At 43.2% G+C, this 19,608-nt stretch overlaps 1 protein-coding gene across 3 annotated transcripts in view; it reads right to left on the reverse strand.

The window, feature by feature from the left end:
• The window catches only part of COMMD10 (COMM domain containing 10), a 195,147-nt gene that overhangs the window by 142,614 nt on the left and 32,925 nt on the right, over positions 1-19,608 (reverse strand). The window contains exons 5-6 of one of the 3 annotated variants that reach the window (XM_062189283.1): positions 16,890-17,000; positions 794-998 (exon numbers count right to left, since the gene is read on the reverse strand). The exons of 1 other annotated variant lie outside the window; for it this stretch is intronic. In XM_062189283.1, coding sequence (XP_062045267.1) covers positions 864-998; positions 16,890-17,000 — 246 coding nt within the window. In that variant the 3' untranslated portion in view covers positions 794-863. Of the gene's footprint in view, positions 1-793; positions 999-16,889; positions 17,001-19,608 lie in introns of those variants that run through there. One more of the 3 variants, XM_062189285.1, reaches the window with a different exon arrangement.

Consider the following 19,608-nt stretch of genomic DNA (forward strand, 5'->3'; position numbering starts at 1 on the left):
ATACCCATTAAGATCTCACTCTACACTCTTCCCTCCTGCCAGACCCCAACAACTGCTAATACACTTTTGCGTGTGGTCATACCATTCCTGATTACCACTGTTCCTCATTCCTACCCCCATCTGAGAAGCTCTCCTGTGGTCTCCCATTTTGAGCGCTGGTTAGTCAATGACGGGTAAGATCCCCTGGGGGACAACCTAAGACAGGCACAGCCGCATATGGAGACCACATGGAAAAGAGGTCAACAATGGTATGACCAAGAATCAGGCCTCCCGTTGCTCAAAAATAAACAAAAAAGGGGAAATGTGGTGGAATGAGAAGGTGAGAAGGTCATGAAAAGGTGAGAAGGTAATGCCAAGATGGCCGCTGACAACAGAAACTGCCTGGCAACAGGCCATGATTGGATGGCTTTGGAAACCACATGACAACAGAGCCTGACTGACAACAGGTTGTGACTGGATGGCTTCAGAAACCTTATGACAACAGAGCCTGACTGGCAACAGGCTGTGATTGGTTGGCTTTGGAAACTGCCTGGCAACAGGCTGTGATTGGTTGGGGCATAGACCACCCCTTGACCCAACTGGCTGCCTTGGCTATATAAGCTGCTATACCAACTGAAATAAACGAGTCTGCGGGCTGCTCGCCTCTGGCCTGCTTTCACCCACCTCCTGGGGTCTGTGTGGGGACTCCGCGCCTCTTGGCCCCACCACGCTCCTCCTCTCAGAACGAATCCTCTCAGAAGAAATCAACTTCAACACACTTTTTTTTTTTTTTTAAGATTTATTTATTCATTTGAATGTCAGAGTTACACAGAGAGAGAAGGAGGCGGGGGTGGGGGGGTGTCTTCTATCCACTGGCTCACTCTCTAACTGGCTGCAATGGCCGGAGCTGCACCGATCCAAAGCCAGGAGCCAGGAGCTTCTTCCAGGTCTCCCACGCAGGTGCAGGTGCCCAAGGACTTGAGCCATCTTCCACTGCTTTCCCAGGCCACAGCAGAGAGCTGGATGGAAAGTGGAGCAGCCAGGACTTGAACCAGCGCCCATGTGGAATGCCAGCACTGCAGGTGGCTGCTTTACCCGCTCCGCCACAGTGCTGGCCCCCTATGCTTTCTGTTTCTACGGATTTGCCTAACTGTGCATTTTGTACAAACAGAAACACGCAGCATGTGACCTTTCGTGTCTGGTGTCTTTTACTCAGCACTATGTTTTCCAAGTTCATCCACATCATAACATATATAAGTACTCTGTTTATTCTATGGCTCCACAGTGTTCCACTGTGCGTGTGCACCACGATTTGTTAACCCACTCACCCACTGTGGACATGCGGGTTTGCTACAGTCTCACAGTGTCCCCCATACTCACACGCTGACACTCACCCGCAGATGTACTGTTAGGAGGACCTGCGGGTGATATGCTTGCAGGGCAGCGTCCTCAAGGAGGGGATGGGGCAATTACGAAAGGCTTCCCGAGTGAGAACGTAGCAAGCAGGCCCTCACAGACACCCAGCAGTGCACTGCACTGCCCAACCTCCAGAACTATGGGATACGCATTTCTGTTCCTAGACTTCCCAGGTTTTTAATTGCTGCAGCACAGAGCTGGGGTGCTTTGTGAGGAGCATGGACTTGTGTGTGTCCTTGCTGCCATTTCTTTTGGGTACACACCTACTGCTGGCATTGTACCCTCATAGGGCAAGTCTACACTAAAACTTCGAAGGAACTACCCAGTTCACTGCCACAGCAGCTGCACCAGCTTACAGTTTCATCAAAAATATGCAAGCATCCCAATTTCTTCAAGCACTCACCAACATTCATTTTGCTTTAAAAAAAAAAAAAAGTCATCCTAATAGACCTGAAATGATATCTCACTGTGGTTTTGACTTTCATTTTCCTAGTGATTAATGATATTCAACATCTTTTCCTATGTTTCATGGCCATTTGTGTATCTTCTTCACAGAAATGTCTTTCCAAATCTTCTGCCCATTTTAACTTACATACTCTTTTGTTGTTCAGTAAGAAGAATTCTTTATACAATCCAGATAAAACTTCCTCATTAGATAAGATTTGAAATACTCTTTCTCATTCTGTAGATTGTCCTTTTACTTTCTTGATAATGTCCTTTAATATATAAAAGATTCTAATTTTGATGAAATCCAGTTTTCTATTCTCTTGTGCTACTCATACTTTCAGCATCATGACATTAAAGAATTCATGCCAAATCCACCTAAGATCTCTTTTGGCTAGAAAATTCCAGCAGCCTCTGCTAATTCCATGAAGAAAATTACAGAGTTTTGTTCATTTTACTGCAGAGAATTACAAAAGTACTCTATTGGGGTGTTTTAAATTTGGTAAAATTATCCTTTTAATATGGATAGGTATAAGATGCAGCACCTCGAGATGAACCAGAGAACCGGAGTATGCCTGAAAGAAACATTCTGTTCTATTACAAAAAAGAAATGAAGAGGGGAAAAGGGTAAGAGAGGAAAGATCAGTTTGGGACATCATGAATTCCTCCCCCCCCACACACACACACACAGACACACACAGACACACACACATACACACACACAGACACACACAGACACACACAGAGAGACACACACAGACACACACAGAGACACACACAGAGACACACACAGACACACACACAGACACAGACACACACACAGATACAAAGTCTTAAAAGACTTTCAAACTACATGTCCAAACATGATAACACCTGGAAAAGGCAGATCATCCTGCAATAAAATCCAAGACTTAAGCAGTTACTAGAAATCTAACGGGATTTACAAGGATAACACTTACAAAATCTATTTCTCCTACTTTAGTCAACAGTGAATTTCAAGTGGTTTAAATATGGCTTTAAAAGTAAATGTATTGTTGAAAGATTACTTGAAGAAATAAATCATATTGATCAAAAAAAATGAGAAGTTGGAACATAAAAATGGTAGAACACTCTACAGCTGTTAAAGAAAAAAAAAAGATGTTGCTAAGTAGAAGTTCATTTACTTAACATGAAAGATGTTTGCAATATAATGCTCTATGGGGCAAGAAAAGTAGTTTACAAGGACAGATTTTAAAGATATACACCAGTGCCACTACAATGATCACCTTTAGGATGGTTTATAGGTGACTTTTGTTTTCTTATTTTTTATAGTATAAATTGCATACAATTTTAGAAAAGTATAAAATGAAGATTGCTTAAAAATAAAAATTATAAGTAAGAATTTCTTTCTACAATGCTTTTTGCTAGTATACTTCACCTCCACACATTAAATACAATTTGTTAGTAATATGTGCTGGTTACATAATCACAAAACTACAAACATACAGAGCTTCACTGATATTGTAACAGCACAGTTACTGATAATAAGTGCAACTTATATAAATTCCACATGCTAATAAATTTTTAAAAACTTAAAGTAGGATATTTTCAAAAGGTGTATATAACATGCTATTTCATTTGCTATACTTATGAAACAAAACTTTTATTAAACAAGCAAGTTATCAGGGTTTCCAAAATATTAATTTTGTCTATCTCTTCTTTTGGCTGTAGCACACGGAGAGAAAATCGGTGAGATAAAGACAATACTCCTCACAAACCCTACTTCCTATCCCTTTGTCTATGGCCCGGCTAGGGCTTGTGCCCACTGCCTGTGGACTTCGTGCTCCCATTCTGTGATGAAGTCACTGGAATCTGCGGGGCGTTAACTGCACAGCCTCCCGCTCTCAAACACGTCACCCAGATACCAGCTGAACACAGAGCTGACGACACGAAGCTCCTGCTAAAGTTACAGACACGAAACACTGAAAACAGACTCATCAGGCATGCTGGGGTGGCCACATTCCCTACTAGGAGGTCCAGTGATGTAAGATTTGACAACCTGTTTGAACTCTAAAGCATGTTAGTTTTGTAATATACCAACAAGAGATTTTTGAAAAGGTTGCAGAGTTTTGGGTCATAAGTTTTAAAGACAGCTGAAAAGCTTTTAAAGCAAAAAATAAAAGATTTCATAGGGAAACATCAGAAAAATCTTCCATTTTTCCAACAGCATTAAAATAGGCAATAATTTGTTCTGGGAAGAGAAACAGAGTGAAAGTTATTCCTCCCCTCTGTATAAGTTTAATTTCCTCTAACTAACGCTCAATAAAAGAAAAACAATTTCATAGCTACTAACGGTATATTTAAGCATCCGTACAAGACCTACCACTGTAAACATTCTTAAAAATCTCACTTAAACCTTGCCGGGGCGCAGGCACTTGGTACAGCAAGTACGATGGCACCTGGGCATCCACACTCCATCCTGGAGTCCCAGCTCCACTCCTGAGTCTAGATTCCTGCTAACACAGACCCTAGGAAGCAGTGGTGACGACCCAAACAGCTGAGTCCCCGCTGCCCACCTGGGCGATCTCGACTGCGTCCAGCTCCGAGCAGCAGCATGGCCCAACCTAGTGGCTGCAGGCATTTGGGGAGTAAACCAGCAGAATGGGAGTTCTCTGTATTTCTCTCTGGTGGGTGGGGGACTGGTTGTGTGTGTGTGTGTATGTATGTGTATGTATATGTGTGTGTGTGAACACATCTTCCAGAGAAAAAAATTTTCAACAAATTCTAAGAAATAAAGAAACTACACCAAGAAAGAAAAGCGTCAATTTTTTCACCAAAATCATTTGGACTGGATTCAATGCAATTTACCCATGAGAAAACTTACTAGAGCTTTAAATGTAAAACTTACAGTACAACCCCAAAATCACAGCACCACACACAAACCCACCCTCGGATTCTCTCAAACACGTGAGATGTTCCCACAGCCGCCGAGTCCGGCCCTTCCACACGTGCTCTGGATCTGCCCTCAGATCTGCAGGGAGTTCACAGCTACTGTGTTCTGTGCCATCCTCCCCCACCCAGCAGCTGCTCTAAGCCTCCGTGCTGATCCACGCTCCCCAGCGTCGCATCCCACTCCCCCTCCTTGTCTGCCTGCAGCCTCGCTTCCCCTTTGCCCCTCACGGGTTTCCTCCGCTTATTCCCATCAGGGTTCCTCCTCCTGCTCTCAAATGCCACTGAAATTACAATTGTCAAGGCCATCAGAGAAACCCACAGTCCCAAATCCAACAGCCAAAGAGCCACTCGTGGCTTTTCTGACCCTAAAACACCCCTTCCCCCTGCCCACAGGTGATCAGCAACGCTCTCCACATCACCAAGTCCCTTCCGGCCACCTCAGTGGCAGCAGGCCAGGCTACTGGTTCACTCCTGGTTCTGATCCTGGCTCCACACTTCCTAGAGTTCAACCTGGGCAACGTCCCTTCAGTCTTCAGCTGCTCTTTCCCAATGGCTGTCTGAGCTCCTCTAGTTCTCCGCTTTCCAAACACAGGTTCAGAGAGCTCTGCACATCTCTCGAGGCGGCTGCCTCCATGCTCGTGACTCCAGCTGTATTCATAACCTCCGTGAGCTCCAGCTCAGTCTCCAGTCTGACTCCTTCCCATAGCCCAGACTGCAGACAGCACCATCTCCACCGGGTACGTCAGAAACCGCAGACTTGGGGCGCCTCGAGGAGAAACCACTGTCCTCCTGGAAACCCCCACCTGCCACGTTCAGTTCCCCATGGCTGGCTCCCATAGTTCCATGGACTCTCTCTCTAAAATTATCACCAAGCATATTTATTGGCTTATTATCTGTATTTCCTGCTAGCTCATAAACTCCAGCAGAATTCTACCAAACAGCCAAAGCAGAATTAAAACCAATCCCGCTTAAACTCTTCCAAACAAGATAAAACAAAACAAGACCTAAAGGGAATACTTCCAAATTTGTTTTATGAGGCCAGCATTACCCTGACAGCAAAGTCAGACAGACACCACAAGTGAACACCATGCCAAAATCTCTGATGAGTATCTTTGCAAAAACCCTCAAAAAAAAAAAAAAAAAGGAACAAATTAAGCTGAACAAAACAAAAAGAATATACACCATGACCAAGAGGGATTAATCCCTAAATACAAAATGTGTTTAATATACACAAATCAATGTGATATACTATATGAATGGAAAAACAAAAATCATCTCAATTTAGAAAAAGCAATGACAAAGTTCAATGTCCTTTCATGATAAAAACTCTCGGTAAAACAGTTACAGAAGGAAATTTCCTCAACATAATGTAGGTCATTTGTAAAAAGCCTACACCTAACGTACTCAGTGGGGAAAAATGAACATTTTTCTTCTAAGATCTGGAACAAGGCAAGGACGCCAGCTCTTGACACTTTTATTTGACATAGTAAAGGAAGTGACAGCAAGAACAAGCAGACAACAACAAAAAAAAGGCATCCAAACTGAAAAGGATGAAAAAATTATTCCTATTTGTAGATGACATGATTCTGTATGTTGAAAACCTTCAAGATTAAAAAAAAAAAAACAAACCTTAAAATTAGGGGCTGGCATTGTGGCGCAGCAGGTTAAGCCACCATCTGCAGTGCTGGCATTCCATAAGGGTACAGGTTCGAGTCCCAGCGGCTCCACTTCTTATCTACCTCCCTGCTAATGTACCGGGGAAGGCAGTAGATGATGGCCCAAGCACTGGACCATTGCAGTCATTTGGTAATGAACCAGTAGATGAAAGACATCTTTCTCTCTCGTCTCTTCCCCTCTCTCTATCACTCTACTGTTCAAATAAATAAATAAAAATAAAATAAAATGTTTATGTCTAAGTTTTACTAAGGAAGTTAAAGATCTATCCACAGAAAACTATAAAACACTGATGAAAGAAACTGAAGAGTATGTACTTAAATTTAAAAAACCCCATGTTCACAGATTGGAATAATTAATAGTGTAAATTTTGATACTACTCAAAGCAATATACAGATTCAATGCAATCTGTATTAAAATTCTAATGATATTTTTCACATAAATAGAAAAACAGGCTAAAATTTATACGGGATCGCAAAAGACCCCAAATAGCCAAACAATCTTGAGAAAGAAAAACAAAGTTTGACACACCACACTTCCTGATTTTAGATTACATTATAAAGCTATAGTAATCAAAATACTATAGTACTGCCATAAAACCAGAAACACAAAATAGCACAGAAAGCAACCCACACATGTATGTCAGCTAAGTTCTGACAAGGCCACCAGAAAAACACAATGAACAAGGACAGTCTTTTCAGTAAGTGGTGCTGAGAAAACTGGATATCCACATGCTTACAATGAACCTGTGCTCTGACACCACATACAAAAATCACTCAAAATGGATTAAAGACCTGAACATAAGTTCTGATGCCATAAAACTACCAGAAGACATTATAAGAGCAAAGGTCCTCGATGTCATCCTACCAGTGATTTTTTGAGTATCATACCAAAAGCTAAGGCAAAAAAAGCAAAAATAAACAAGTAGAAATGCATGTTTAAAAGCTTCTGCACAGTAAAAGAAACCATCAACAAAATAAAGTCAGCCTAGTGACTGAGGCAAATATTTTCAAAATACGTATCTGAAGCAGGATAATTTCCAAAATACACAAAGAACACACACAACTCAACAGCCAACTATAATAATGATCCAAGTAAAATATAAGCAAAGGACCTGAGAGTTCTCCAATGAAGACACAAAAATGACCAGCAGACACATGAAAAAGTGCTGATTGCCACTAATTAGCAGGAAAATGCAAATCAAAAATGACAATGAGAAATCACTTCCACATCTGTTAGAACAGCTAGTGCCAAGAAGACAAGAAATAACAAGTGCTGGTCAGAGTGTGAAGAAAAGGAAACACTGCCGGTGGGATCATGAATAGGCGCAGCCGTACTTCCAGCGGAATGGAGGCTCATCAAAAAAATCATACAGAGAAACCCCCTGCTGGGTACACACATCCAGAGGAAATTAAATCAGTATCCTAAAGAGAAATCCCTGCCCCACGCTCACTGCAGCATAATTCACAATGGCCAAGACATGGAAACAACCTAGGTGTCTGCCAATGGATTTTTTTTTTTTAAGATTTATTTATTTATTTGAAAGTCAGAGTTACACAGAGAGAGAAAGAGAGGCAAAGGCAGAGGCAGAGACAGAGACAGAGAGAGAGAGAGAGGTCTTCCATCCACTGGTTCACTACTCAATTGGCCACAACGGCCAGAGCTGCACCAATCCAAAGCCAGGAGCCAGGAGCTTCCTCTGGGTCTTCCTATGCAGGTGCAGGGGCCCAAGGACTTGGGCCATCTTCTACTGCTTTCCCAGGCCACAGCAGAGAGTTGGATCAGAAGTGGAGCAGCCGAGACTCAAACTGGTGCCCATATGGGATGCCGGCAACAGGTTGTAGCTTTACCCACTATGCCACAGTGCCGGCCCCTACCAGTGGCCTTTAAATGGACTGTAGAAATATGGTATCTGGAGGTCGGCACCATATGGACACCGGTTCAAGTTCCAGCTACTCAATTTCCAATCCAGCTCCTTGCTAATCCTTCTGGGAAAGCAGTAGATGATGGCCCAAGTGCTTGGTCCCTGCCCCTACACAGGAGACCCAGAAGAAACTCCTGGTTCCTGGCTTCAGACCAGCCCAGTTCAAGCCATTGCGCCCATCTGGGGAGTGAACCAGCAATGGAAGATCTCTTTGTCTCTACCTATCTCTGTAACTCTGCCTTTCAAATAAATAAATGTCTTTAAAAGGAAAAAAAAAAAAATACCTGAAGTACAGGACTGCAGCACAGCATGTTAAGCCACTACCTGCAGTGTCAGCATCCCACATGGGTACCAGTTTGAGTTCCAGCTGCTACACTTCCAATCCAGTTCCCTTCATACGTGCCTGGAAAAGCCGAAGATGGCCAAGCGCTTCGGCCCCTGCATCCATGCAGGAGACCCACAGGGTCTCACCCTAGGCGTGGGCCAGCCCTGGACATGGCAGGCATTTGGGGAGTGAACCAATGGATGGAAGATCAATGGATCTCTCTTTCTCCCTCTGTAACTCTTTCAAATAAATAAATCTTTTAGAAAACATATGGTATCTGTGAATACACACACATACGTGAACATTATTCAGCTTTAGAAAAGTAGATATGGTATTAGTGACAACATGGATAGACCTGGAGGACGCAATATTAGTGAAATAAACCAGACACAGAGAGAAGCACTGCATGATCTCACGTTGGTGTGGAACCTGGGCTAAGACTGTGCAAAAGCAACAGCAGAACTGAGGTTACTGGGACGGGGCAGTGGAGGAAACGGCAAGAAGTAGGTCAAAGGGCACAACCTCGCAGTTACTTCAGATGAGTGAATCCAGAGATCTACTGCACAGAACGAGGGCTACACGGGTAGTACAGTACTATACCCTGGGAAACTTGCCAGGAGGACGGATCGGAGGTGCTATTAACACACACACAGAGAAGTAACTGTGGGAGGTGATAAACAGCAGAATATGCTAATAAAAAAGCAATCTAGCAATATTAAATATGTGAGAGGTTGATTTCATTTTTTTTAAATACCTGGCCTTACGTGCCAGCATCCCATATTGGCGTCGGTTCGAGTCCCGGCTTCTTCCATCCAGCTCCCTTCTAATGTGCTTGGAAAGCAGCGGAGGATGGCTCAAGTGCTTGGGCCCCTGCACCCATGTGGGAGACCCACGAGAAGCTCCTGGCTCCTGGCTTCCGAACAGCTCGGCTCCAGCCGTCGTGACCATTTGGGGAGTTAACCAGCAGATAGAAGACTTCTCTCTCTGTCTCTAGCTCTTTCTGTAACTCTTTCAAACAAATAAAATAAATTTTTTTAAAAAATTATTTGTTTATTTGAAAGATAGAGTTACCAAGAGAGAAGGAGAGACACAGAGAGAGGGGGCGGGGGGAGAGAGAGAATCTTTCATCTGCTGGTTCACTCCCCAAATGTCTGCAACAGCCAGGGCTGGACCAGGTCTAAGTGAGGAGCTCCATCCAGGTCTCTCATGTGGATGCAGGGGCCCAAGCACTTTGGCCACGTTCCACTGCTTCCCCAGGTGCACTAGCAAGGAGCTGGACTGAAAGTGAACCAGGACTCAAATCGGTACCCATATGCCTGTGTTGCAGGCAGAGCCTTAACCAGCTACGTCACAACACCAGCCCAAGGTGATTTCTTTAATTTGAATTATGTTCCATCAGCTGGATTATTATGTTTGTATCATCAACGAAGACTGAAAGTATTCTTTAGTGTAATATATGCAAACCATTTTTGATATGTGATACCTCAAAACTACAAAATTTGGAAAATTCGTACCTGTTCATGGAAATAGCTCAGAAAAACTTGAAGGTATTTCAAAATAAGTCAATACTAGGGCTGGTGCTGTGGCACAGCAGGCTAAGAGGCCTGTGGTGCCAGCATCCGATATGGGCATTGATTCTGTCCCAGGTGCTCTTCTTCTGATCCATCACTCTGCTTATAGCCTGGGAAGGCAGTGGAAGATGGCCCAAGTGCTTGGTCCCTGCATCCACATGTGAAACCCAGAGGAATCTCCTGGCTCCTGGCTTCGGATCAGCCCAGCAGTAGCTGTTGCGGCCATCTGGGGAGTGAACCAGCAGATGGAAGATCTCTCTTTCTATCCCTCTATGTCTGTAACTCTGTCACTCAAATAAATAAGTAAAATCTCTAAAAATAAATAAGTCAATATTAACACCATCTTTGAGGATATCATTGGATTAGATCCTTTGGTTTTTGTTTTTTATTCTTAAAATTATTTAATTACTTGAAAGACAGAGTGACAGAAAGAGGGGGAGAGACAGAGATAGAGAGAAAGATTTTCCATCTGTTGGTTCACTCCCCAAATGTTCTTTCACTGACTAAAAGGATAAGCAGAAAATTACATTTAGAATCTATATAACTATGATCTTTTGAGGAAAATTCTACGTTTTAGAATAGCTTTCAACACATTCAAACCCATACACATTATTACAGAATCAACTGCTGAATGATTAAATAAGCCAAATGATAATGTATTCTACCAATGAATGGAACCTAGGGCTCTGAAATAAAGCTGCCTACTTTCAAATCCTAGATCTGCTGCTTACTAGTGGTACAACCTGGGAAAATCATTCAACCTTCCAATTAGCAATAAAAAAGGATAATAATTAGAACTCATACCTTGAAGAGGTGCTTTGGAGGTAGCACCATGGATGGTACACAGCACACACTTTTCTCTCACCCTAACTAGAATGTACCATGCACAGTATGAAAAGGTCTTTATTCACACACAATTGGATCACCTGTCAGGAAAGCACCTTCCACAACCTGATAACCCGACTGACATGGAAATGAATGAAAGCTTTCGTGCCAGGGTGATTTACTCCCAGCTGTTGCCAAAGAGGGAAAAAGAATGAAACACAAGGCCCGTTCGTAAAAGACGCTGCTATGGCTTTCCTCTCTCAAACTCACACTGGAGTCTGATTCCCACAGGGAGGGATTAAGAAGGTGGAAACATGGGGGCTGGTGCTGTGGAGTACAAGGTAAAGTCGCCGCCTGCAGTGCCCGCATCCCATATGGGCATCGGTTTGAGTCCTGACTGCTCCACTTCTGATCCAGCTCTCTGCTATAACCTGGGGAAGCAGATGGCCCAAGTCCCTGGGCCCTTGCACCCACGTGGGAGATCTGGAAGAAGCTCCAGGCTCCTGGCTTCTGATTGGCCAAGCTCTGGCCGTTGTGGCCATCTGTGGAGTAAACCAGCAGATGGAAGACCTCTCTCTCTGCCTCTGCCTCTCTCTTAACTCTTGTCTTTCAACTTTAAAAGAAAGAAAGAAAATAAACAAACTTTAAAAAGAAGAAGGTGGAAACACAATCCAATGACGGTGTTTAGCAGTGGTGGCAAGGACTACACAAAGCCATCACAAGGAGCCTCCTGGATGAGACACTGATGCTTTCTAAGAAAGGGGAGCGAGGCCCGAGCAGGCAGACGCACACACTCCTGCCTCTCCTCCGGGGACGCCCTGGACCACCTTGGACCCCCAGAATCACGGGCCAAATAAATCTCTTTTCTTTACAATGTACCCAGCTGTTGTACTGCCTTACCACCAACAAAAAATCGACTAACAGAGATGTGTAAAAAAGTGCTAAGTCCATGCCTTAACAAAGCACAACTCTCCTGACCAGCAATCTTGCTGGGAAAGACGCAGTAAGATTAAGAGAAAATTTAAGTCTTTCAGTGTTTTCGGGATATTCAAAGCTAAAATACTGATGTCATTAAACACTACCCGTGTTTGTTACATCTGACATTGCTATTCTCTATGTAGACATTCCAGCTGATTACAGAAAGCCTGGAACTAGTTATACTACAACCTAATATGGCCATTCAATTATCTTGGGAATTCTTAAATTATTTTTTCTCATAAGGAAATTAACACAAGTGGCAGGCCATAACAAAAATCAACAGTGAGGAAGACTTACATAGACCTCGTTCTGGCACGTGAGCACACACAAAGTAACAAAAGCTGCCCACGATGACTTCATCCATGTGTTCCATACATACCTGATTAATAAGCATTAATTCTGTTGATGGAAACAAGAGCACTCCATTGTTATATACAGATTAGAAATGTAAACACTTAGCATTTCCCACAACTACTGACTTCACAAATTATTTTGAGGACTATTTCAAACAACACTGTGAATGCCAGAAAAAAATTAGGTAAGCAAAGCACTCTACTGCCCCCTAATGAAACAGACCAAAACCAAAACCCCACACAGAAAACTTGTCTGAAGGGTCTGTGGGACAGGAAAATAACCTTACTTTACAAAATGCAGCAAACACTAAGATAATTCACTGAAAACAACCAGAATATATATCAAAATACTGTAGGAAACGTACAATCACTCCACTTGTGATAAAATTAGTAGCAAAACAGGAAAGCCATGAGACAGAAATGTTTTAAGAGAAAGGAGGCCACAGGGAAACAATGTTATCTAGTGCGATAGCAACAAAACCTGAGTGCAGAGGCCATTTTCATGTGTACACTGGAAACGCAACAGAAGACAAAGAGCTCCTTAGGAACCAGGCTCTTCAGCCAACCACGGAAAGGTTTCAGCTCAGCTCGCCTACAATTTACACTGATCTTAATCCTCTCAGAAGTATTTTAAAGGATGCACATTTTCAGGGTAGCTACCCTGTAAAATACACATTTAACACAATTATATTTAATGCTTCTTGTTTCAAACAAACATCAACTTCATAAAAATGACAAGTTTCTATGTTATGGTACTTTATCATAAACTAAGCATAAATAATTTCTAATCTTCCTTAATAAAAGCAGCTCTCCATTTAACAAACTCTGTTTTTTTGAAACATGCTCCTTAAACCCTATTTAACTTACTAAATATTTCAACCAGTAAGAATTCTTGAATTCTCATTTTCTGAACAGCAAATTTCTGTGAAGAAAATCATTTGTGATTCTTAATGACAAGAGTTACATAAAAAATAACATCAAGGAACCAGACACATGGAGTAAGAGCGCAATGACTAAAATACCAGGTCGTGCAGAAAAGGCAGCAGATCCCGCAGCAGCTGTGTGGGGTAAACAGACTTGGTAGTGAGCCGTTCCTCTACAGCTGGGGCTCACGGCATCACGTGCGGATGGCAGGTTTCTGCCTAGGAGACAGAGGTTCTATGCTACACTTCATGTGTCTGCCGTTTAGGGTGGATGACGAACGGGACCAGGTATGCACAAGGCCACAGCAGAGAGGCAAGACAAGGAAGCGACTTGGGTCTGCACCCACGATGAAAAGGGCACCCCGTTCAGACCTTCTTCGTGAGGTCTGCTAGTGAAACGGCTCCCCGCAGCCAGCGCTGTGGCATAGCCAGCATCCCATATGGGCAACGGTCTTCAAGTCTCAAGCTCCACTTCCGACTCTGCTCCCTGCTAATGTGCCTGGGAAAGCACTGGAAGATGGCCCAAGTGCTTGGGCCCCTGCACCCACGTGGGAGACTGCGAAGAGGCTTCTGGCACCTGGCTTCAGACCAGCCCAGCTCCAGCCATTGCCAACCATTTGGGGAGCGAACCAGCAGATGCAAGATCTCTCTCTATCTCTCCCTCTCTGTAACTGTGCCTTTCAAATAAAATAACCAAATCGTGAAATAAAAAAAGAAGAAAGAAATGGTGCCCCAGTCGTGTAAGGTAAAATGTAACCAACATACCTGTTGATTAGCAATGCAAACCTTCAAAACAGCAACACGAAAAATACAAATGTACTCTCAAATATGTGGGAGTTCACATCTGTACTAACTTCCTGAATAATCTGAACTTAAAATATGGCTGTTTCACCAGAAGCACTACTCATTCATTCCTGTTGCCTAAAAACAGAATAGAGATGGGCATATTCTGAAGCTCTCATAAAGGAGCTAGAAGGCCTTGAACAACCCAAAGTCAAGCGTTGCCAAAGTGCCGAGACTCACGTATATGGTCAAAATAGTATCCTTCCAACAACAACAAAAAAAAACACTTTTGGCTGCTCAGACGCATCACACAATAGTCGCAAGAAATAAACAGAGCAGGCACACGCTGTGAGGCGTACGCACACATCCTCACTCGTGGGACAGTCCCAGAGGGTACCGGTGAGTCCCAATCACGACCCTACACCGAACAATGCCTTCCCAGTCCATCGGAGAGAGGCAGAACTTTCCAGATTGTGTTTTCCCTCTCTAATTCCCAGTAAGCACAAACACAGACAAACAGGATCAAGGAAAAAAACGAAGTGGGAGAGCAAGGTAAGGGGTAAGAAAATGGTAGTGATGTCATCAGCAAGTAAGTTTAGCAGGGATTATGGCTTAAAAGGATTTACTTACTTATTTTAGCCCAAAGAAGTTTTACTGATAATGATGGTAGCATTTAACATTTATTGAACATTTATTATCATATTTGGCTAAGGACTAAGCACCTTACTTATACCATATGTTTAATTTTCACAAAAATCTTATGAAATAAGGTATTATTGTCCCTACTTCACAGATGAAACTGAGATCCATAAAGACTAAATACCTTACCTCAAGTTATTGCACAACTAAACTGCAGAACACAATACAGCAACTTGACTCCTGACCTCTAGGCTTACTAGTGATTTTTATTTAGTGATTTTAGATATTTATTAAATTGACTCTTAACCACTACATTTATGGTATTTTCCAGTGAAAATTTATGAAATGAAATGATATTTTTGAAACACAGCAACAAACTAATAAAATATATCTGAGACCTAAGTCCATTGGAAGGACTATGCCACCACGTAAGCTGGGCAAGACACTGATTCCGGTTCTCCAGGAAGACAAACGTGTGCATCATACAATAAATGACAGCAGAAGTACCAACAGGTGATGATATCCTCACCCTTCATGGCTCTTTATAAATAACATTTCTTCACTGATTTTCTGATCACATTCAGCTTCTGTAATCTCTCCTCCCTCAGATCAAAACACTTCATTCTCACCTCTGTTTTGTTTTTCTTAAAACAAGATAAAAGTCTAGGCTACATAGTAGAAAAAACTCATTCTTCCTCCCCTTTTCTATCTTAAAAAAGATATTCAAACATAAAATACAACAAATAGGTCTCATTATATCTAAAAAATATATCTCCATAAGCTGTAGTATGAAAAAATGATTGCATAGCTATTCTCTGATCTTTGATAACTATGTTCAAGTTGTTTAAAATTAATGCTGAAGGAGGCTGGCACCGTGGCTCACTTGGCTAACCCTCTGCCTGCGGCGCTGGCACCCTGGGTTCTAGTCCCAGTTGGGGCGCCAGGTACTAGTCCCAGTTGCTCCTCTTCCAGTCCAGCTCTCTGCTGTGGCCCGGGAGGGCAGCAGAGGATGGCCCAAGTGCTTGGGTCCCTGCACCCCCATGGGAGACCAGGAGGAAGCACCTGGCTCCTGGCTTCGGATCGGTGCAGCGCCGGCCGTAGAGGCCATTAGGGGAGTGAACCAACGGAAGGAAGACCTTTCTCTCTGTCTCTCACTGTCTATAACTCTCTCTGTCTCTCTCTCGCTGTCTAACTCTGCCTGTCAAAAAATAAAAAATAAATAAAATTAATGCTGAAGGAAAAATCACCATGTGGCAGGAAACTAACCCTAAAGTCTATTTTGCAAGAGCTGTGATTTAAACACAAGCAGATAAACACACACACACACACACACACCCCACCCACAAAAACACGAATCAATCCTCATCATATTAAAGGTATTAACTGGACACAAACATCCCTTCTACATTTGTACATAGCATAAAACATAAAACAACCAGGAAAAGTCACAAACAGCTAAAACTTCAAAATATTAATTTTACATAGTTTTGAACAAATCTTTTCACTGCAGAATTTAAAGAAGACACTATGAAAAACTGTTATAAGAAAGGTACCTTGCGGCCGGCGCCGTGGCTCAACAGGCTAATCCTCCGCCTAGCGGCGCCGGCACACCAGGTTCTAGTCCCAGTCAGGGCGCTGGATTCTGTCCCGGTTGCCCCTCTTCCAGGCCAGCTCTCTGCTGTGGCCAGGGAGTGCAGTGGAGGATGGCCCAAGTGCTTGGGCCCTGCACCCCATGGGAGACCAGGAGAAGCACCTGGTTCCTGCCTTCGGATCAGCGCGGTGCGCCGGCCATTGGAGGGTGAACCAACGGCAAAGGAACTTTTCTCTCTGTCTCTCTCTCTCTCTCACTATCCACTCTGCCTGTCAAAAAAAAAAAAAAAAAAAAAAGGAAAGAAAGAAAAAGAAAGGTACCTTGCAGAATAAGCTATTACTTGAGAAATTTAAAAGATAAAACACAGTGACATTTAAATCTGACCTCAAAACCCGTCACAAGTAAAGATCTGCCCATGTATTAACCTTGGCTGAATTCTAACTAAGCTATGGTTAAATTTTAAGGCCAGATGTTAACGACGTACAGGACCAAATAGACAACGGGCTACGCCACGATGGGACGCCATGCTTTACCTGGGAATCCTCAGTGCTCACTCCCAGCTGTAGCACAGCCTGGGGAGACTTGAGTTTGGCCTGAGCGGAGTGAGCCATCTGGAGGTTAAGCTGCCATCCGACTGTCTCCAGCTAGGAAAGACAAACGGACAGGGAGTCAGGTGGGACACAGGAAGGAACAGTCAACTTTGGGCACATCTCCACTCCTCAGGAATGAACATGGACAGCCTGCACTCAGAGTCAGATCCAGGCTCTCCTAACCTACACAATCCGCAATTCTCCCTCCGGACTCATTAGACTGGCCTTCTGGCACATCTGTCAAACTCAAAAGTGAAAGTGATCTTTAAAAATAGTCTATTCTCAAAATAAAAATTCTAAGACGAAGCCAGCATATGCGCTAAAAGAGCCAACAGTTTTGAAATAGTAAATTGCTATTTTAAAAACCAATCAGTTTTAAATAGTTAACAAATTTCAACTAGTAAACAGCACGGATGGGGAGGAGTGAAAAGCAGTTCAATGATTTCCAACTGTCTTTGAAAACCCTCTGCACCAGGTTGAACACAGGGAAGATTTACTTTTTTTCATTATTAATCTAGAGGGACACAAAAGCACCCAGAAGGCAGGCGGTCACCCCTCTACACACAGTGAGACGGACGCAGAGACCAACGAAGCGCTGTTACCCAGCAGACTCTCACGCTTCCCAAAGCGCTCCAACTGACAATGCGTCCTGTTATGATGGACACCAACTAGAATATTTTCTTTGAATTTATTAACACAACAGCAAAACTGAATCAGGTAAGTCAAAAACAAGCCAAGGAAGACCAAGGCAGTTTTATTTTTCCTTGCCAACATGAAGCAGCACAAATATGGCTTTACTGAACTTAACAACCTACTGCTTCCTCCAACCTTAGAAGTATAAGGTTTCAGACAGAATCTCCTATAAACCTCCAGTATCGACACGTAGGGGAGTTTTGTGAAAGCCAACTGTCACACGCCTCTGACAATCTGACATTAATAATGGATTTAATAACAAAATTTTTAAAAAATTAAAAAACACCTTAGCTACACTGGGGAAGGATGCCAGCCTCACAACAGCTTCTACTTGACCAGAATACTGATCACTCAACATGAAAGACTTCAACAGCTAAATTCACAGCAGTGACTCAAGGCCAAGCTGGAAAGAGAGTAAAGAAGGTATTATCCTCTCTCGAGAGAATGTGATGAGAAAATAAAGACACAGTTCTGCTCTTTCTGGCGCTGAACCTTCAGAGGTTATGGTGAAAGGCGGGGCAGGAGAGGCGAGCAGAGATGTGGCAGAGACATAATCTGTAGTATCTAATCAGAAGAAGTCAGTTCACGGTGCGCGTTAGCTAACGCTCCTGTACGGACTGATCTGTGCAGTGATCACACCAGCAGCCGCCACTGCTCCACAGTCACATGGAACAGAATTCACAACAAAGCAGGAATGGGATGATCGCTGTCATGCACCCAAAAACATTCTGACAAGTCTCTATCTTCACAGAAAAGCTCCTGCAGGTATTCATGGGGACCTGTAAGACACTGCACTGACCTGGTCCTTTAACAGAATCAGTCAAGATTAAAAAAACAAAAAAGGTAAGATTAAAGCCCATTCGCACTGTGGTCAAGCTCTGCACTAATTACTGCATGAAGACGTACAGAGGAATGAAACAGACCCTGAGCTGTGCACCCGCTGCTTCGGCTCATACTCCAGCATCACTCACCAGCTCTGTGACCCGAGCTACACTGCCATCTCTCCAGATCTCAATTTTCTTCCATAAAATGGAAATAAATTTATGAGTCCAGCACAGTGGCAGAGCAGGTAAAGCCACCACCTGCAACACTGGCATCTCATATGGATTTGTGTTCCAGCTGTTCCACTTCTGATCCAGCTCCGTGCTAATGGCCTAGGAAAAGTAGCAGAAGATGGCCCAAGTGTAGGGGCCTGTGACACTCATGTGGGAGTCCTGGATGAAGCTCCAGGCTCCTGACTTCAACCTGGCCCAGCCCTGAGCGTTCAACCATCTGAAGAGTGAACCAGCCGATGGAGGATACCTTCCTCCCTCTCCCTCTCTCTCTCTCTGCCTCTCCCTCTACCTCTGACTTTGAAATAAATAAATAAATCTTTAAAAAAGAAGAAATCTATCTGAATTGAATTTTTCTACAGTATCTAAAATGTTTTCCAGAATTCAAGATCCACCTCAGACCCTGATTACCCACGTCTTCCACTGTCCACGTCTTCCATGGGTACTGTGGATTATCACAATAGTCTTCTAACCGGGCTACCTGCCTCCAATTTAGCCCCAATCCAACACTTCATTTTTCTTCCTTAAAATTCTCCAATAGCTCCCTATGAACAACAAAATAAAACCAAACTTCAGTCCTAAGCCTGGCACACCAGGCCCCTCAGGAAGTGGCGGCTACCTACTCTCCCAGTCCTATGTTCTAACACGTATTACTGATTATCCATAACCTGTCACACTGCACATGTGATTCCCATAAGGAAAGGTGACTCCTATGATTCAGGACTTAAAAGTCAGTTACTTTTCTTAATTTCCAGAGCCTTTTCTACCGAATTTTATGATGTAAAATTATTTGTCCTAGGCCCAAATGACAGAGTAATTTTTTTAAAGATTTACTTTATTTATTTGAAAGACAGTTAGAGAGAGAGGTAGAGACAGAGAGAGAGGTCTTCCATCCTCTGGTTCACTCCCCAGATGGC

Source organism: Lepus europaeus, chromosome 4 (assembly GCF_033115175.1).
Source record: "Lepus europaeus isolate LE1 chromosome 4, mLepTim1.pri, whole genome shotgun sequence".
Classification (NCBI taxonomy): Eukaryota; Metazoa; Chordata; class Mammalia; order Lagomorpha; family Leporidae; genus Lepus; species Lepus europaeus.